The following is a 22,066-nucleotide window of genomic DNA, read 5'->3' on the forward strand; positions in this document are numbered from 1 at the left end:
GCTGCTACAAAAGGCATTCGTTTGCTAAATACTAGATAACAAAACAATCTCAGCCATGAGTTGGGAAACTGTTTTTTCAATGATTTCATGTTATGTTTCCCATGACAATTATACCCAGCTGAATTTTAAGCCTGTGTAAAAGATTTATTTTTGGTTTTATTAAGCAATTAATATTGCACTTTGCATTCTCCACTGAGGGATTCGTAGCCAAGGTCACAAGACAGACAACGAAGGCCATTCAACGCAACTGGGCTCACCCATTCAGAAAGATCACAGTCATGGTATCCAAAAGTTTAATTATTCTAGTTATTTTGCTCCACCATCCTATGTGAAAATCCATTCTACATGTTTCGCATGAAAAACTTCCTGAGTATCAACAGCAAGACTTTGTCTGTCAACTCCTGTACAAATCAACCATACTGACAACATTTGGACATTGTGGGTTCATCACCTGGTAAGGTCTTTGACAGCAGGTACACCTGGCAAGACTGATCTCTAATTACAATAGATCTCCTCCAATATAAGATATTACATATCTAGATATCCTTTTGAGCTTTGTTAAAATATATATATGCACATATATGTATGTGCAGGAAGAAAAAGTACAAAAACACAAGAAATAGGAGGATTAGGCCTGTTCAGCCTGCTCTGCCATTCAATACAATCATAGTTGATCTTGGGTTTTACTCTATTTTCCCCACTCGCTGTCCATATCTCTTAATTCCCCGAGACACCAAAAAGTCTATCACAACCTTAAATGCATTCAAAGATGGAGCATCCACAATCCTCTGGGGTAGAGAATTCCAAAGATTTGCAACTCTTTGAGTGAAGTAATTTCCCCTCATCTCACTCTTCAATGATTGGCCCCTTATTTTGAGGCTGTGCCCCCAGTGTTTTAGATTCCCCAGCCGGTGGTAACAATCTCTCAGCATCTACCCTATCAAGCCCCCTCAGAATTTTCTAGGTTTCAAGGCAAACACCTCTCATTCTTCCAAATTCAAGAGAACAAAAGCCTAACTTGCTTAGCCTCTCATCATAGGTTAACCCCCTCATCCCAGGGACCAAACTAGTGAACCAATGTATGTCGTGAAGCACTTTGATCTTATGTAAATTATGCTCTTGTTAAGCAGTTAACAGCATTACAACTATCAATTTTTTTAAAAAATTGTTCAGTTGTCAGAGAAAGTAATAACATTCTTTCCAAAACATTTTAGTGGGTTTTTACTTAAGTTATACATAAACCAAAGAAATGACTGGCAAAGTATCAGTAAAAACTATCACCACCTGCTCAGAATTGGACTTCAGGACAGAAGAATTTGTGATGAGCACCCCTCTTGAAATGTACCTTACAAAGAGAAGAAAAAAGAATTATTTTCAACAGTGGTGTAGAATGTAGAACCAAGGAGTAACACAAATGACAGCAATGACATCAATAGTATCACACTGCTTAAAGAATCACCATAATGCAAGGCATCAATACTTAATCTTTTTTTAAATTTGTAAAAATTTTAAGCATTGCCACTATATAAAAAATAGATAATAAGCATAAGGATTTTTAAAAAAATGTCCAATGGTTAGTTAGCATATAGCGTTTTTGGGCAGGTAATGCAAATGCTTAGATTCAATATTTTTCTTACCATGAAATACAGAGCTCACTACTGCAAAAAGTAATGGACCATCACCAACTCCACAGAAAGGTAAGAAAGCTGGGAGTGTGTCAAAGGCACATCATGCTTGAGGGGTTTGCACAATGTTCAACTACAAAGACTAAAGTTTATGGTCATGTGACCCTGAATTCCTTAAAACATATTTCTAGGCCAAAATTCTTCCAAATGCACTTTTATTTTCCATTTATTACTTCTCTGTAGTTTTATGAGTTTGGATTTTACTATTGTATTTTTCACTACCATCATTACATTTTGCAAATCTGATCATGTATTTCCACATCTTGGACAGGGACAAGATAGTGGGGTGGTGGTGGGGGTGGGGGGTGTGAGGTTCTCTATGTGTAAAGTTGAAGAAAATTTATTTTATTGCTAAAAAGAAAGACGTATTGCCGAAGGTTTTTGTCTTGCACTCATCAGGACAAACGGAAAAATGACAAATTTCAAACAATCACAACAATTTATCAATTTATACTGCAAGAGAAAAGGATGTTGTTTGGTTAGCAAGTCAATTTTGATTGGTTGAGGCATCGCCATGAAGTAAGCATCAGAGAACAACAGGCTCTATAAATAAATTACATTTTATTAAACCATCATGGGTTTTTGATTACACTTTGGACAATGTGTTCCCTTAATTTTACAGATGTGAAAATATATCTGACATTTTTTCAGACACCTGTGCAATGAGGGCTGTTGGATGTTATGCAACAATTCTTACTGTAGAAAACATTTACCTGTATTGTACATTTTTAGTATGTTTCTCAGGTAGGTAGTTATGATTCACAATAAAGTGTTCACAACTGATGCGATGGCCATTACTGTCAACTACAGCTTTACACCTGCAAAGTAACATGGGATGCAGCAAACAAGGTTAAGTTAGTTGATACTACATAGACAAAGAAACATAATATAAAAGAATTTCCTGTGAAAGTAAATAATATATCAAATAATGAAAAACAGGAATTTTACCCACATTAAATACTTAACTTAAAATTTTATAGAACCTCAAATTTTAGTGGAAAATTGTACTAAAATTGATGGTTAGCTCAACCTCAAAATTGCAAAGTGTATACTGACATGGAGATGGCTCAAAAGAATGGTGTTCTAATGAATTTGTATTCTCAAATTCCAAACAACCGAAAGTTACCTTACAATACAAGAAATTGTGATGAAGTTTGCATGTTACAAAGAATTAGATTAAGCCAGAAGACTAAATTAATTTCAGAGAGTTTAGAGAGAAATGGCATATAATTAAATAGTGCCCACACATACAGGCCCAGATTTTCATCCCCAGGTCGTGTTCGCCAAGTCGGGAAGATTTCCTGACTCGGTGAACCCGACCTTTAAAAATGTCCACCCACAGGTGGGATGTTGGGCTTGGGTGGGGGGAAGGGGTGGGGGGCTGCAGTTAGGCTGAAAAACAAGCCAGGGCAAGCGATGCTGGAATGAATCCGCAGGCTGCCAGGTACGGAGACAGACTGGGTGCAAGGCCTGCTTTTATGCACCAGCATAGTGTTGAAACATAAAAAAAAATCCCCACAGCCCTCACTGCCCCCGACACACTCCCTATGACCCAACCTTGCCAACCCATATGCCCCAACTTTGCCAACCCATGTCCCCACCCACCCCCATGTCTCCCAGACCCCTATGCCAACCCTCTACCTACCCACCATAGCCACTATACCCCAGATGTCAGCTTCATGCCAGCTCATCTCTTCCCATCCTTTGCTCTTACCCTCTCTATGACCCAGTGTCTTTGGACAGCTCCCTGACAGCTTTGACACCTTCAACAGCTGGACATTTCGACAGTTCCAAAGAGTGGGTGCACAAAAAGTACATAATCATGTTCATTTTAAACAATCCCCAAGGGTGCCTTAGCTCTCCCAAGAAAGTATCCTGGGATCCTCGCCATTGTGTCATGAAGCTATTAATGTCTATAATATTTTGGAAAATATTTTTCTTTTAAAATAGAGATTTAGTCAATGGGTGTGTCTTAATTGGATTAAAGCAAGCTAGTCTGGGCGCTTTGATATGTACTAGTTTTGAGATGTAAACAGAGAGGTAGAGTGCATAATCATTTTTTGAATAGAGCATTCAAGAAGTGGGGGGAAAATTTACACCTATCTAGCAGATATCAAGCAATATGTTTATATTACTAATAAAATTGGTACTATGAAAGAGGTTTTATTGTTGGAAGAGACTGGTGATACATTGAGAACTTGCAGTAAATGGGGGTGGTACGTTTAACTTCAGCAGTTTTCAGGTGTGCAGCACAGAGGCAATGTAAGATCAAAAGGCAGCTGCGAGCCTCCAACTGTCTCCACAGGAACCAAAATGAAAAGAACCTCATTTTGAATTTGTAAGGTGAAAATGGCCTGGCGTCTGGTTAAGTCTCTGGGTTGCTGTTGCCTTAATGGAGATTACTTTGGGAATTTGTTAGAAGTTAGGATAGTAGTAATTTGAAGCCACGTGTATATATATTTTAACCTGTATAAATTAATAAAAAAATGTTTAAGTTAGTTTAACGTAAGGCCTCGAGAACTGGTGGTCTGATTCCTGAATTTAGAGTTGCATCTCAAACATAACACTTAAAATTATAGGTTATGACAGCTTAAAATTTCCCTCTGGGATTTTTAAATAACTCCGCTTTACCAACTGCATCAGTCATAACAATAGTGTTACCTTACCTCTCCAAAGGGCTACCCTGGCTATCCACCAAGTTTAGGCCTCTTCTTACCTGTTCTAATTTGCATACTCCTGTTCTTCCAAAATCCCATTTCAGTAGAGGCAGCTGGTGATTTAAATGGCCAGCTACCTCCGCAAATATCACATGTGCAAACCCCGGCCGGGCTCTTGTCCTGCCCCTATGAAGATAGGAAATGCCGGGTTTGGGACTCAGAATTTTTGGCCATTTCCCCAGGATTTTCACAATGACAGAGAAGCTCAGAGTTTAAGATTGTGCACTCATTTTTTAAAATAAGAAATCAGAGACATTTCTGGAGCTTTTGGAAAATACATTACCTTAAGTGCAAGAAAAGTTGAAGAAAAACTGTAACAGAAACATCAATGACCAAGGCTTCCAACTCAGAGAGAAGTCTAAACCACCTTTGTGCCTCAGACAGAATGATTGTTAGTTTTCTGCTGTTAGAAAACCCTAGCAATATTACTATTAGCATGTCCAATCATGACATGACCTCTTTGTTTTAGATTCATGGCACCAGAGAATGGTTACCGCACAAGAGGAGGCCATTCAGCTTGTCATGTCTGTGCTGGCTTGCTGCAAGAGCAACTTCACCTAGTCACACTCCCTGCCCTTTCCCTGTAACCCTGGATGGAGATAAGAAACAAGAATAGGGGCTATTATGCCACTTGGTGTGTTTTATACATCATCAATTTGTGGGAAGGAGAAAGAGGAGCAAATTTTCAGAGGAAATTAATTTGGGGTGAAAGAACTATATTGTAGTCATAATGGAAGACTTTAAAGACGCAATATTGAATGAAGCAATGATTGCGCTCAAGGCAAAGGAGAGGAAATCCCTGCAATGTGTTCAGGAGAACTTTCAAGTTCAGTATTCTCCCTGCCCCATAAGGAAGGGAGCATTGCCAGAACTCTTTGGAGGGAATGAAGCGGATCAAGTGGAGAATGTCAGACTAGTGAAGTACTTCAGGACTAGTGATCATAGTATCGTAAGATTTAGGATAGTTTTGGAGATGGACAAGGGTCAATTGAAAATAAATGCTGACCTGGAGGAGGGCTATTTCAGAAAATTGAGGAAAGGTCTGGCACAGGCAAACTGAAATCCAAGATTCTCAAGCAGAAATGTCATGGTGCAGTCTGTGGCCTTTAAAGAGGAGATCGTTCGGAGACATACTCACAAATGGGAAAGGGAGAGCTACCAAAGAGAAGGTTCCCATCTGTGACAAAGGGGTTAGAATAGGATGAAGCAGAAACAGCAAAGAATGCCTAAAAGATTAATAAGGAGGGAAAAATTAGAGTACGAGAGAAAACTAGCTAGAAATATACAGACAGACAGTAAGAGCTTCCATGAGTATTTAAATAAGAAAAGAGTTAACAAAGTGAGCACTGTTGCTATAGAAAGTGAGTCTGGGGAATTAATAATGAAAAATAGGAAGATGGCAGATGAATTGGACAAGTATTTTGCATTAGTCTCCAATACCGGATAAAAATAACATCCCAGATGTAGCTGTAAATCAGGAAATGGGAGGGAGGGAGGAATTCAGGAAAGTGGTACTTAGCAAATTATTGGAGCTGTGGGCTGTCAAGTCCCCAGGTCCTGATGGACTTTACCCCTAGGATGAAATGGTTCGCGAGATAGTGGATGCATTGGTTATAATTTTCCAAAATTCATTAGATTCTGTAAGGTTCCAAAAAGGGAGGGAGACAGAAAGCAGGAAACTACAGGCCGGTTAGCTTAACATCTGTCATAGGGAAATGTTAAAAGTTATTCTTAAAGATGTTATAGCAGGGCACTTAGGAAAATTCATGGTAATCACGCAGTCAATTTGTCTTTGTGGCTGGGAAATCATGTTTAACTAATTTATTGGCACTCTTTGAAGAAGTAACATGTGCTGTGAATAAAGGGGAACTGGTGGATGTACTGTATTCAGAAATCCAGAAAACATTTGATTAGGTGCTACATCAAATGTTATTACAGAAAATAAAAGCTCATGGTGTAAGGAGCAACATATTATCATGGATAAAAGATTGGCTGCCAACAGGAAGAGAGTAGGCATAAATGGATCTTTCTGGTTGGCAAGACGTAACGATTGGCGAGTCACAGGGATCAGTGCTGGGGCCTCAACTTTCTGCAATTTATATAAATGATTTGGATGAAGGAACTGAAGGTGGTTGTTAAATTTGCTGATGACACAGAGCTAAGTAGGAAAGTAAGTTGTGAAGAGGACATAAGGAGGCTACAAAGGAATATAGGTAGACCATAAGACGAAGGAGAAGTAAGCCATTCAGCCCATCGAGTCTGCTCCGCCATTCAGTGAAATCATGGCTGATCTGAGAATCCTCAACTCCACTTTCCTGCCTTTTCCCCATAACCCTTTAATCCCTTACTGATTAAAAATCTGTCTATCTCAGCCTTGAATATACTTAACAGCCTGGCCTCTACAGCCCTCTGTGGTAAATAATTCCACAGATTCACTACCTTCAGAAGAAATTCCTCCTCATCTCTGTCTTAAATGGGCGATCCCTTACTCTGAGATTATACCCTCTGATCCTAGATTCTCCCACAAGGGGATAGGTTAAGTGAGTGGGCAAAGATCTGGCAAACGGAGTATAATGTGGAGATATATGAAATTGTCCATTTTGGCAGCAAGAATTGAAAAAAAGACATACTAACTAATTGGTGAGACTGCAGAGCTCTAGGATGCAGACGGATCTGGAAATCCTAGTGCATGAATCACAAAAGCCTAGTATGTAATTAGGAAAGCTAATAGAATGTTATTATTTATTGCAAGGGGAATTGAATACAAAAATAGGGAGGTTATGCTTTTGTTGTACAGGGGACTGATGAGGTCACATCTGAAGTACTGTGTACAAGGAAGGATGAAAATGCATTAGAAACAGTTCAGGAAGGTTTACTAGGCTAATACCTGGAATGGGCAGGTTGTCTTATGAGGAAATGTTGAACAGGCCAGACTTGTATCTGCTGGAGTTTAGAAGAGTAAGAGGCGGCTTGATTGAAACAAAAAAGATCATAAGGGGTCTTGACATGGTGGATCTGGAGAGGGTGTTTCCTCTTGTGGGAAAATCTAGAACTAGGGGTTACTGTTTAAATATAAGGGGCCGCTCATTTAAGACAGAGATGAAGAGAATTTTCTTCTCCAAGGGTTGAGAGTCTTTGGAACGCTCTTCCTCAAAAGGCAGTGGAGGCAGAGTTTTTGAATATTTTTAAGGCAGAGACAGATAGATTCTTGATAAGCAAGGGAATGAAAGGTTATAGGGGGTAGATGGAAACGTGGACATGAGGTTACAATCAGATCAGCCATGACCTTATTGAATGGCAAAGCAGACTCGAGGGGCTGAGTAGCCTACTCCTGCTCCTAATTCGTATGTTCACGTTTTTTAAAAAGGGGAAAATGACAGTTGTCAGCTTGATAATACATTCAGCCTAATTCTCCCTTATAAAAACAAAGGAAATAGGGATAAATACAAAAAGATATGAGCGGTGAACATAAAAAAAAAATCCAAAATGTCTGCTGTAGGCATATTAGCAGTAAAAGAGCTGTCAGGGAAGCAGTGGGGCCAATTAGTGACCAAAATGGAGATTGATTAGTGGTGGCAGAAGGCATGGTTGATACACTCAATTGCGTACTTTACACAGTGCTTATCAAGGAAGAGGACTTTGTTGAAGCTATGATAAATGAGGAGGTTGTCAGGACACTGGATGAGATAAAAATTAAGAGGTACCAAAAGGCTGGAAGTGCTTAAAAGTAGCTAACTCACCCAGCTTGGATGGAATGCATCCTAAGCTGCTGAGGCAAGCAAGGATATAAATTGCAGAGGTGCTGGCTACAATTATCTAATCCTCCTTAGGCAGAGCAGTGATACCAGAGGACTGAGGGATTACAAATATTACACCCTTCTTCAAAAAAAGGGGCAAAGGGTAAACCTGGCAATTACAGGCCAGTCAGTTTAACATTGGTGGGGAAAAGGTTTTATAAACAACCCTGGAGAAAGTCAACAGTCACTTGAACAAGCATAGACTAAAAGAAAAGCCATCATGAATTTGTTAAGGACAAATTGTGAATTCTTCAAAGTAGGGCCACTACTGGTTTGATGTACACCAATAAGGTGGCCTTGAGGATACAGGGTACAATTTTGCAAGCTGCGGATGACACCAAACCTGGAAGTGTTGTACTGAGAAACACAAAGATAGCAAAAAAGCTTCAAAAGGATGCTGACAGGCTGAAGATATAGCTTTGACAGCTGAAATTCAACACAGTAAAATGTGAGGTGATACATTTGGTCAGAAGAATGCAGAGACACAAGCCAAGCTATTAGTACAATTTTAAAGGGGTGCAAAGAGGGCCACCTGCCTTTTGCTTGAGCACAAATCTTTGAAGGTGGCAGGGCACGTTAATAAAGCTGCTCATGAATCATATGGGATTCTGGGTATATAAATAGAGACAGAGTACAATAGCAAGGAAATTGTGCTAAACCTCAACAGTAGCAGGGATTGGACAAATACTTAAAAGAAAAGATGGCAGAGAAATGGGGAAAAGAGTAGGGGAATAGGACTAACTGGATTCCTGTTTCAAAGAGCTGGCAAAGACTTGATGGGCCAGTCACGTTCCATGCTGTCCTATTCTACGATTCCATATTGAATCCATACAAATTCAGCAAGGCTATGGATTGAATCAGATGCATTCTGGGCCTATGACAATTACACAATACTTACTGCATATACTCAATTAAACCATATGCTTACAGAAAATGTTGGAAACATTCAGCAGGTCTGTCAACACCTGTGGAGAAAGAAATAGTTAATATTTCAGGTCAATGACCTTTCATCAGAACTGTTCAGAGTTCTGATGAATTGTCATCGACCTGAAATATTAACACTCTCCCTCTCCACAGATGCTGCCAGACCTGTTGAGTATCTCCAACATCAAGTTTTTTGCTTTTGAAACCCTGTGTTTCCTGGTTATGACCACAATAACTACGCGATATTCCTAGTAAGGTCTTGTGAATAATTAAGTACAAGTTTCTTGAACTTGTATTCCACCAATCTGTTTTTCCACATATTTTATATGCCTTTGCCAACATTGCAAGAGTTGGTGGAGAGTGAATTATAATATTTAGACCTGTTCCCCTTTCATTTAGAATAAACTCTGCAATTTGTAATAGTTAGCATTTTTAGGTGTCAAATATGTGTAATTTTTTATGGTTCAGTATTAGCTTCCACTTATAACTCATTTGATCAATTTCTGAATTTTATCCTTTTGCTATGAACACTATGCAGAGTATAATGTGTACATTTAGGATGTTAATAGTTCACAACTTGAGATGTCCTGCTTATACCAATTGCTCAATTTGGAAGACTAACATTTGGTATTTCCTATTATTTGGATAAAGTATCCGGCTTATTGTTTTCTCCTTTATGCCCACAGCTTCCACTTCAACAAAAGTAAATTGAGATTCATTACATCAAATGCTTGCTCAATAGTTTAATGGAAAATTTTCATTAGGAGAAAAAGTTACAAGCCCTTTAACAACTCAACATTCCTGAATTGATATTAAAAAAATACTATTCCGCCGTGAGCACCACCCAAAGTCTCTCAAAAGATTCCTCAGGGAAAACACACTCAATTCCAGATGAGCTGGCTGCTGTATTCATCATGAACACAAAATAGTAATGCTGAAAATGATGGTAAGTTTAAGATGTCAATTAGCTAGAGCTATCAGATTCAATGACAAACATATTATACATTTGTTGAAGATTGCCTACATTCACTATTGATGAATAGTTGTTTGTTTATGTAATTATATACGATGCAATCGCCCATTGTTCAAAATGGCTGCTGAGGAGTTCGCAAGCTACCTGCACACAGGTCAAAAGATAGCCACTAGGCTGAGATACTAACTTCGACTGGCATATGCTTGAGGCCTTACAAAAATGGACAGTATCTCTGGCTAACTGGCGATCTCACTGATGCAGCAATGAATCAGAAGCCTCCACATACCAAATTATAACCAGGCACCAAAGTCAGTCCTGTCTCTTCAACTAACAACTACAGAGCTGTGCTGTATAGTTATAGTTATACAGTTGGTCGTCTGTTCAGATAGGTAGGTGTGATATAGTTTACCTAAGGTAATCACAATCTAAAATCACTTTAGAAAGACAGCAGGATCTTGGTTTCTTTATCAAAAAGAGTACAAAAATAGATGTTAATTATATTGTTTGCTGTTCATTCATCTGCTTTACGTACATAAAACCAAACGATTCAAAAGCCTGAATCTGCTTGTGCTTTCAAAGTATGGAGAATCATGGGGCAGCACATCACAATATCCAGAGGAAGGGTTTTCAGTTACTATTCCTGGGTCTTGCTCTCATTTATCCAAACATTGGGCAGGAAAGCTTTTTTTATATTTGTTCTTGGGATGTTTATTTGCCCACCCATAATTGCCCTTGAGAAGGTGGTGATTTGCTGCCTTCTTGAGCTGCTGCAGTTCATGTGGTGTTGGCTTGCCACAGTGCTATTGTGAGGGGACTGGGCAGGGGAAAGAGTTCCAGGATTTTGCCTGAGTGAAATAACAGCAACACAGTTCCAAATCAGGATGGTGTGCGACTTGGAAGGAAACTTGGTGATGGCATTCTCATGTATCTGCTACTCTTCTTCTTTCAGGTGGTAGAGGCTGCACATTTGAAAGGTGCTGTTGAAGGAGCCTTGCAAGTTGCTGCATTACATCTTGTAGATGGTACACACTGCTGCCATTGCATGTCAGTGGTGGAGTGAATTAATGTTTAAGGTGGTGAATGGGGTGCCAATTAAGTGGGTTGCCATTTCCTGGATGGTGTCAAGCTTCATGAATATTTTTGGAGCTGCTCTCAGCCAGGCAAGTGGAGAGTATTCCATCACAATCCTGACTTGTGCCATGTAGATGGTGGGCAGACTTTAAGACAGGAGGCGAATTACTCACCACAGGAGTCTAGCCTCTGACCTGCTCTTGTGGCCACAGTATTTATATGGCTAGTCCAGTTCAGTTTCAGTCAATGATAACCACTCCACTGGCCCAAACAAATGTTGATGGTGGAGGGTTCCATGACAGCAATACTGTTAAATGTCAAGGAGAGATGGTTAGATTCTCTTGTTGGAGGTGGTCATTGCCCAGCACTTGTGGGGAGTGAATATTACTTGCCACTTATCAGCCCAAACCTGAATGTTGTCCAGATCTTGCTGCTCATGGGCAAAGACTGCTTTTCATTACCGGAGGAGTTGCAACTGGTATCGAACACTGAAATCATCAGCAAACATCCCCACTTATGACTTTATATTGGAGGGAGGGTCGTTGATAAAGCAGCTGAAGGCCGTTGGGCCAAGTATACTACCCTGAGAAATTCCTGCATCAATATCCTTGGGTTATGATTGGCCTCCAAAAACCATAATAATCTTCCTTCATACTAGGTATGACTGCAACCAGTGGAGACTTTTCACTGATTCCCATTGACTTCAGTTTTACTAAAGGATTCTTGATGTCACATTCTATCAAACCTGCCTTGATGTCAAAAGACATCACACTCACCTCACCTTAGGTATTCAACTCTTTTGGGCCAAGGCTGTAATGAAGTCTGGGGCTAGGTGGCACTGGCAGAACCCAAACTGAGCACCGGTGAGCAGGCTGTTGCTGAGTAAGTGCTGCTGGATAGCACATCTTTCATTGCTGATGAGGATAGACTATTTGTGCAATAATTGACCAGATTGGATGTGTCCTTTTTTTAGGGGCAGGACTTACATGGGCAATTTTCTAGTGTCAAGTGTTGCAGCTACTGGAACTGCTCATCACAGGGCTAGTTCTGGAATACAATTCTTCAGTATTACAGCCAGATTGCTGTCAGGGCCTATGGCCTTTGCTGCATCAAGTGCCTTCAGCCATTTCTTGATATCACTTGGAGCAAATGGAATTGGTCAAAGACTGGCACCTATGATGGTGGGGAACTCGGGTGAAAGCAGAGATGGATCATCAACTCTGTACTTCTGACTAAAGGTGGTTGCAAATGCTTCAACCTTTTCTTTCACACTGAAGTGCTGGGCTCTGTCATCATTGAGGCTCAGGGTGTTTTTGGAGCCTCCCCCTCCAGTTAATTGTTCAATTATCCAACACCATTCATGACTGGAGGCCAGCAGACCTTTAATCTGATTATTTGGTTGAGAGATTGCTTATCTCTGTCTACAGCAGACTTTTTGCTTTTTAGCATGCATGCAGTCCTGGGTTAAACCTTCAGCAGGTTGGTACCTCATTGTTGCTCCTGGCATGCTCTCCCACACTATCACTGAACTAGGGTTGTTCCCCTCACCTGGCAGCAATAGTAAAGTGAGGGATATGCCAGGCCATGAGGTTACAGGTTGTGTTTGAATATAATTCAGCTGCTGCTGATGGCCCACAACACCTCAAGGGTGCCCAGTTTGAGCTGCTAGATTTGCTTCAAGTGTCCCGTTAAGCACACAACATGTGCAGTGTCTTCAGTTTGAAGATGGGGCTATGTTTCCACAGGATTGTGCAGTACCACAATTACAAATTTGGTCACGAACGGATGCATCTGCGACAGGCAGATTGGGGAGGGTAAGGTCAAACAGGTTTCTCCCTCTTGTTGGTTCTTGCCAGCTGCAGGTTCACTCTGGCAGATACACCCTTCAGGGCTTGGCCAATTTGGTTGGAATGATGCTGCTGAGCTACTCTTCAAGCCACCACCCAGAGTACATTCTGTGCCCTTGCTATCCTCAGTGCTTCTTCCAAGTGTTCAACATGGAGGGGTACTGGTTCATCAGCTGAAGGAGGGCAGTAGGTGGTGATCAGCAGGTTTCCTCACCCATGTTTGGCTTGATGACATGATATTTTATGGGTTCAGATTCAACATTACAGACTCCCAGGGACACTTCCTCCTAATTGTATCCACTGTGTCAACGTCTTTGATGGGTCTATCCTGTCAGTGGGACATGGTAATGTCTAGGTATGGCAATGGAGGAGTCTGAGACATTGACTGCAAGGTATGATTCGTTGAGCATGACTGTCAAGCTGTTGCTTGACTAGTCTATGGGACAGCTTTCCACAAGTCCCCAAATGTTAGTAAAGAGGACTTTGCAGGGTCAACTGTGCCTTTGGGTGGTTCAACCAGTTTAATTCTTAACTGACTTTTCAGTAGTGGTTTGATTTTAGAAGGCACTTAAGAGCCAATGACAATGCTGTGGGTCTGGAGTCACATGTAGGCCAGGCCAGGTAAGAATGCTAGATTTCCTTCCCAGAAGGACATTAGTGAGTCAGATAAGTTTTTACAACAATCTAGTAGTTTCATGATCAATATTAATGGGATTAGCATTTTATTCCAGATTCATAAATTAATTGAAATTGAATTGATGGCTCCAAAGCGGGCCTCTGGATTACTAGGCCAGTACCATTACCACTATGCTTCCATCCCCCGAACTCTCCAGATCTTAGGAGATGCAATGTCTGCTTATTGGAGCGGCCGATGACGCTAAACCCAAAGAAACATTCAGTATGATAACCAAAACACACAATTGTCTCAAACAAAAAAGTCAATGATTTGATTGCTCAATGGAAGTTGAAATGTTGACTGAATCAAATGCTGGTTGAAAGAAAAGGAGACAAATTTATGCATGTTTTTTTGAAGTTAGAATGATTGTTCAACTGGCTGGGCTCAGTATGCCTTCAAGAGAGGGAAAATTAATAAAAGGTTCTGGTGTCTTCTTACCAAGTGACTCCTGCAAACAATTAGGAAAGCAAATAGTATGTCACACTTTATTGCAAAGGGTTGGAGTACAGAAATAATCTAGTGTTGCTGCAATTGTTCAGGGCTTTGGTGAGTATGCACCTAGAATATTATGTACAGTTTTGGTCTTTGTACTTATGGATATAACTACTTTAGAAGGGTTGCAACAAAGTTTTGTTAAGTTTGAATCCTGGGAAGAGATGGTTATCCTATGAGGAGCAATTGTGAAGAATCGGCCTGCATTCTTTGGAATTAAGAATTAATTGAAACATAAAAGATTCTGAGGGGGCTTAACCGGATGGATGCTGAAAGGTTGCTTCACCAGGCTGGAGTGTCTACGGGGCATAGTCTCAAGACAAGGGGTTGGCCATTTTAGGAATGAGGTAAGGAGAAATGTTTTAATTCAGAGGAATGTGAATCTTTGAAATTCCCTGCCCCAGAGGGCTGTGGATGCTTAGTAGTTGAGTATATTCAAGGCTGAGACAGATAGACTTTTGGTCACTAAATGTATTTGAGAGATATGGAAATCGTACTAAAGTGGAGTTGATGTCAAGGATCAGTATTTATTGAGTGATGGAAGAGACCCAAGGACCACATGGCCTTCAACTGCCCCTATCTTAATGTTCTTACATAACTTACAGCAAGAGAGGAAAGTGGGGAACAGAGAAAATATGATTTTAGTTCTATTTTGAGGTTATTTCAAGATTTAATTTTGGGGATTAATGATTTAAATTTGGGGATTAATGATTTAAATTATTTCAATAGGCAAATGGCATAATCTTCTATCCAAAGTCTATATTTGTTTTTTTTCTATTTTTCGTTTTTATTTTAGATAAGGCTGTTTCTTCACAATACCCTCTAGCCCCTATTTTGCCTATTTTTTCCCTAATTTTTAGTCCTTTCCTCTTTTTAGGTTACAGGAACTTTTGGTGATCAAGATTGCTGTTTAACTTTAGCACAATGGTATAAGATGACAATAGATCTACCTGTCAAGTTTGAACAGAATCCTATCCTTTACAAATGATAAGATTTCAGATTCAGTGACTTGACAGATCTTGAAGTCACTTTAGAAGCTAGACTACTAGCTTCTCTTCCAAAAATTGCTCTGATGGCCCAAACCCATTAATTATTTTCTTGTCTTCTATACACATCACATGTTCAGGTGATCCAAAGGAACTTGACCCAGTTTATTTTGTCGAGGGGCTAACAGATTAGACTTAAGTGCACCCTGATGAAAATCAGAACAATGGCACAAATGTGAACAATGAAAGCCACTTCCCCTTTTTTCAAGTGTTCTCATTTTTTCCTGTGCCATTTGTGGGTCTAAATGCAGCAAGGACTAACCATTTGCAGGAAGGGAAACTGGGATAATGTATCATTGTATCCATAGACACCTAGCATTAAATTTGCATTTGGTAAGATTGTAATTACTCCTAGGTTAACCACAGCACATTCAGTTTCCTCTTCCCCTCTACTGCATCAACAATGTACCTCAATGCCACAATCAGCAGCCATCACCTACTGCATTACTACAATAATTAATTTTCAACATTATTCTTGTATTTGACTATGGCTGTCATTTATGGTACATCCTTAATTATCTCTGGCAATTATCAGCGAGACAAAAGGAGACTAATGCAAGCTGAAGCTACAGTAATTTTTTTTCTCCTCACACCTCTGATGCCTCGCTCCTGCTGACTGGCTGATGCCAAAACAGTTGTTCCACCAACTCACCTGCTAGCCCAAAATTCTCCTACAAACCAACAACAAAGCCAGCCACAGCTGTTTCTTAAAATTCAATCTTAGTTCCCTAGCTACAGAGATGAAGGCAGGGCATGTTTATCTTAATCCTATCAGCCTCTGAATCACTGACATCAGTGGCTCTCCTCACTGGCAAATTAACGGTGGGAAGGTGGGGACAGGAGTAATCACCAGTGAGGCTGCCATTACTTATAGGGGAGGCAGACTTTTCAGTGCTTGTTAGTGAAAACCAATTTCCTCAGTCACGAGATCTTCCCCTGTGTTGGGTGCCAGATATGAAGGCAAATTTGTCAATAGCAATGGATAAGGGTGGGAGAGCAGATCAATGCCAGGTCCGTTTTACCCAGGACCCAGCAACAGTGCAGGTTGAAATCTGATAACCTCACCAGGACTGCCAAGGTAAGGCTCTTTTTCACACCTCTCACTCTCCAGACAGCCTTGCAGCACTTTACTTTAGCTTGCACACTTGAAATCTTTCCTTCTCTTCTTCTAATGCCTCCTCCTCCAATCACAATGGAAAACCTTGCTGTAGCTTTATCTGCTTACATTCTCTCATTCAGAACTAGATACTGCCCTCAGTTACTGCTACCACCCCATTTGCTACTTCTTTCCATCATCTCACACATTATTCAAAGATGCCTCATACATTTTCAAAACACTTCAGCAAGACACAAACCAACCCCATTTTCACTCTTCTCACAGGAGAAACTAACATAACAGAATGGAGAGTGAATATTGTCCACCAATGCAAGAAGCTACCATTGACATAATTAGCAGAGAGATGACATACAAGATTAGAGATTGTAAGGTTCAGATCAGCAAAGCAGGATAGCTTACCCTCCTTCTCACCTTATATTTAATAGTCTCACTTGCAGACCCAGCAGGACAACATTGTTCTGCATTACACTACCACTCATCTGCTACTGCTCATTCATGACAATGAGTTAACCTTCATTGCTTCCCTTTTTCTTTCCCCTCCAGGTATCAGCACAGAAATCAATGCCCCATGTTCCAGAGAAAAGTTAGAGAGGCCTTTAGGTGGTGATTCATCAAGCATAAGTAAGCAAAACAATCAACTTGCATTTATATAGCTCTTATAATATCAGAAGATGCTTAACAGAAGTGTTAACAAACAGGATTTGACACAACCAAGAGAAGTATCAGAACAGGTGATCCAAAACCATGGTCAAAAATATAGATTAAAGGAGAATCTAAGAGGAGGGAAGATGAGAAGCAGAGAGGTTTAGGGAAAAAATTCCAGAACTTAGATTCTAGGCAGCCAAAGGCACAGCCATCAGTGGTGGCGATGGAATACTGACCAGAAACTTAACTGATCAGCTGTTTGAATACTGTGGCTACAAGAGCAGGTCAGAGGCTGGGTAAATAACTCACCTCTAAACTCCCCAAAAGCTTTTCACCATCTACAAGGCACAAGGTGGGGGTGTGATGGAATACTCTCCACTTGCCTGGAATAGTGTAATTCTAATAACGCTCAAGGAACCCGACACCATGCAAGGCAAAGCAGTTCACTTGATCGTCACTTCTTCCACCACTGACATATCGTTGCTGCAGTGTGTACCATCTACAAGATGCATTGCAGCAATTTACCAAGGCTTTTAATATAGCACCTTCCAAACCTGCAACTTATACATCCAGAACACCAATAGCAGGAGAATGGGAGTACCATCCTGACTAGAAAATATCTTGCCACTGGGTCAAAATCCTGGAACTCTCTCCCTAACCGCACTGTGGGTGTGCCTGCACCAGATGGACTGCAGTGGTTCAATAAGGTGATGATCGTCAATTAGGGATGGATAATGAATGCTGGCCTTACCAGTGATGCCCACATCTCAAGAATGAATTTTAAAAATGCCAGAATCTAAGAAGCAGAGATCTGATAGTTGCAGGGCTAGAAGAAGTTATAAGAATGGGCATGGAAGAATTTAAACACAAGTAAGAGAATTTTAAATTCGGGGTGTTGCTGGACCAGGAGCTAATGCAGGTCACTTAACACTGGAGTGATGGATGAATGAAGCTTGGTGTGACTTAGGATGCAAGCAGCAGAGTTTTGAATGAGGTGAATTTCACAGAGGGTGGAAGGTGGGAGGTCAGCCAAGAGCACACTGTAATTGTCAAGCCTGAAGGTAGTCATGAAAACCTATCAAAATGTAATTCAAAAACAGTCAACCAATCAAATTACTTGAAATGCTTTTTTCTTCTGCCACATTCCTCAGTAGCTGAAGTTTCTAACTTCCAAAACAAGGTTGTAATTGGCACAGCTTTGAGACTGGTTTTTCATCTCTCCCAGGTGACAAGGCGGGAAGTGCCTGCATCATGATACATAAGGCATCACAACTCTGAGACAGGCTCGATGGGCCAACAGGTCACTCCTTGTCCATATGTTTGTAAGCAGTGGCTACGATAATATATCAAGTATTACATGGAATAATAGTGTGTTTTCATTACAATTTTGTTAAAAGAATATCCTCCAACTCATCTTTTTCCCTTAGTGTTTTTGAAAATTACTTGGCAGTACAGCTCAAGCAGTATATCCCAAGTTTAGTCAGGTATATTAAATGCTTAAACTTAAATTTTTGCTGTTTAGATCAGAATGCTTGATATGTTTCTAACTTTCACCACATTTCATTGTTTAAATCACCCGAGCAATCCAATTTTGATTCAGTATTGTTTAGGAGCAGTACTTTAAGCCAGCAAACATTCCTTGATTGTACCATTAATTTCTCTCAAAGATTTCTCTTTCTCAAGTTAGCAGCTTATGGTCTAGTACTACCTAGATACTTCACATCTCAATCAAGTGAAACTAACAGAACAAATAGAACAATTCATTTGACGTTACCACCCGGCACTGTCTGCTTCAATCATTCCCTTCTGAAGCTCTTGATGGCAGTTATTATTCATCTCAAATGGGATATACAGCTGCATAGCCCTGCTGAATTTTACCACTGTTGATAAAAGGGTTTATCTAATGGGAAGGGGCGACCTAGTTTGCTGCAATGAACTTTCCAAAAATTCATTAAAGTCTTTTCCTTTTTGGAATGACATGCATTATCAACAGCGATTAATCTGGTGAATCTTTTGGTGAACTCAATTTATAAAATGCAACAACAGAGAGCCTTTTTGTCTTCAGATGAAAATCAATTAGTGTAGGTAAGGCCACAAGGAAAAACTAACATCACTCATCACTAGCCTCTGGCAGCTCAAATGATTTGTCTTCCAAGCTTGGGTGATCAGGAGCTGTTGTAATATCTCAGGAAAATTAATTTTGTTTCTATATTCTAGACCAAGTTTCCCTGTTTGGTGGACCTTTACACAAATAACTTTTAATCAAGGCTGATCTTTGATTAATACCTTAGATGATCTCAGAAGAAGGCTCCTTTTTCATGGGCCCTTTCACAGTTTTCCCAAAAATGCTCTGTGAAAGACAGGTCATTGCCTTTGTCCTTACCTCATTGTTTCTCTATCGACCACCAGGCACTGCATTGAATGCCGTAAGCAGTATGTTCCACCAAACACTGCAGACATCCTGTAAACAAAGTATATAATGTGATATCCATTACTACCAAGAATTATTATCTTTACATCTTACATTTAAAATTGGAGGGAACAAACAACACTACCATAAAACTCAAGTTGAAAGTGTCTGAGTTCTATAATTAACCATATTTCAGATTTAAATCAGATAAGTAGTCAGCCATTGATTGTTCCAAAAATATTAATTTAACAACTGCAAAAGAACACTGACTATTTAAAGCACCTCTTCCTTTAAATGATCTTAGAATCACTGAATTCATTACCTGTACTCTGCAATTTTAAGTCCATGGCATGTGCATCATATACTGCAGTTATGGAATACAAGTCTGTATTTCACCCATGGATGTAAGCTATTTTGATGCAGCTCTCAAAAAATAAGCTAGAATGATACTCTTTCCTTTAAATATTAATTACCTTCTGTGTATGGTGAATTACGTTGGCAGGATTCCTGGATGCAAGACACATCACAGAAACTTCTTGTTAAAGCAAAGCTTTTTTCCAACGTGAATGCATTGTGTGTTTGGTGGCATTATCATTTCCTAGTACAGCAATAAGATGCACTGATTGTTTGTAGCAAAAATAGTCAGTAACTTCCCAGTATCCAATTGAAAATATACACAAATCGCTTGATTGTTTAATTTAGCAACTACTTTGAAAATATAAAAATCTTGGTGTCTAATCATTACAGGGGTTAACTATTGGATGCCATCAAGAAAGATGTATTGGCTGAGTGGAACAACTATCTGAAGAGCAGCAAATCAATTCAGTATAAGAAAAATGTATGAGTCACACAATACCTTTGTTTAGTTACCTGTGCTTTATTTGAAATGCTAAAGCAGAATGCCTGTTAACATATTAAAAGTTACACATCTCTGAAGAAATAATACTTATGAATGCTTAGCAATCTTCAAAATGCTTCCAAACTGCTTGCTGAAACTGACCAGCACATTCCAATCTGCAAAGCTCTTAGTCCAAACTACAAACTGATTATTAAATAAACAGGGACAATCAATTAAATGTGTATTTAAATGATACAATTCAGCATTAGCAAATATATTGCACCTTATATGGTGTAGTGTATCTGCCCTAATATACTGTACTAAGCCATATAAGAATTGTTAATATTTCAAGAGAGATTTAATGTTTGCAAACCTCAAGAGATCACAATTAAGAATACAGGTTGCAAACAACAGAACCCATAGCAGATGGATTTCATTGGTCTGCAGTACAAAGCTATTTAAATACTCCAGAGTTATATGTTTTTCCGGCAAGAAGCTTTACACCCGAATTCAATGTAGCATTCGTCAGAACTGGGATTCATCCACCTGCTCATCAGACAATGTCATACTCTTACACAAAAGTACGTTTAATTTATTAGTGACAATTCTGGGTTTCTTGACAATAACAGCTCCTCCTCACACTACAAAATTAAAATCCATTGTGAATATAATGATACTCCAATATTTATAGGGCATTACACATTTACATCATTGGAAATAACATTGGCACCACCCAAGTGCCAGGCAATAGCCATCTCCAACAAGACAGATCAACCACCAATAACCAATGTCAAACCCCACCACCCCCCATTATCAACATCCTGTGGGGGGCGGTGGGAAATCACTATTGAACAGAAGCTTAACAGAACTAGCCACATAAATGCCGTAGCCACGAGAGCAAGTAGAGGACTGATATGGCTAGTGACTCACTTTCTGTCTCCCCAAAATTTTTCCACAAGGCACAAGTCAGGACTGTAATGGAATACTCTCCACTTTCCTGAATGTATGCAGCTCCAACTATACTTAAGAATCTTGACACCATCAAACCACACGATTGGCACTTCATCCATCACCTTAAACATACACTCCCTCCAACACCAGTGCACCATGGCTGCAGTGTATACCATCTACAAGGTGCATTTCAGAAACTCGCCAAGGTTTATTTGACATCTCCCAAACTCGCCACTTCTACCACCAGAAAGGACAAAAGAGAGCCCATAGGGCTACCACCACCTACCTAGCAGCACTCCTGGATCTTCCTACCTAGCACACTTTTGAAGTACTTCACTGAAAAGACTGCAGTGGTGGCAACTCATCAACACCTTCTCAAGGACAATTATGGATGGGCAATAAATGCCAACCTTGCAACACTCACTTTCCTTGAATGAGAAAAAAAATAATCAATATAGAATTACTTATAACAAAGCTCACTGCAGGAATAAATTTATGGATGTGAATTATACTAATACTCAATAAAAAACTAGGATGGCTGCAACTTCTACAAATATTTAGAAAATGGTGGATTACAGTTACAGCATAGTTAATTACAGGGTTGATGGATACAAGTCACACAGTAGTTCTGATTTTCTGAAATCTTTTCAGCAAAATGTGTGTGTAAAACAGCAATTTGTCTTAAGCCTTTTATCAGCAAGTGCAAAGTTTATAAGTATTAATTTAGATGCTTAGAATTCAAAAGCTTAATAAACCTTTTGCTTTCATCAATATTGTCTTCCACTGTAACACTATCACTTCATGTTAATATGGAAAATGAAATACTACATTATTAAACAGTGAAAAGCTTCTGCACATGGCAACCACAATTTCAACT

The 22,066-nt window shown here is 39.7% G+C and overlaps 1 protein-coding gene across 3 annotated transcripts in view; it reads right to left on the minus strand.

The window, feature by feature from the left end:
* The window catches only part of chm (CHM Rab escort protein), a 143,035-nt gene that overhangs the window by 20,196 nt on the left and 100,773 nt on the right, over positions 1 to 22,066 (minus strand). For all 3 annotated transcript variants that reach the window (XM_041195143.1, XM_041195142.1, XM_041195141.1), the window contains 3 exons: positions 19,374 to 19,451; positions 2,399 to 2,503; positions 1,285 to 1,345 (listed from right to left, as the gene is read on the minus strand). In XM_041195143.1, coding sequence (XP_041051077.1) covers positions 1,285 to 1,345; positions 2,399 to 2,503; positions 19,374 to 19,451 — 244 coding nt within the window. The remainder of the gene's footprint in view (positions 1 to 1,284; positions 1,346 to 2,398; positions 2,504 to 19,373; positions 19,452 to 22,066) is intronic.

Source organism: Carcharodon carcharias, chromosome 9, assembly GCF_017639515.1.
Source record: "Carcharodon carcharias isolate sCarCar2 chromosome 9, sCarCar2.pri, whole genome shotgun sequence".
NCBI lineage: Eukaryota > Metazoa > Chordata > Chondrichthyes > Lamniformes > Lamnidae > Carcharodon > Carcharodon carcharias.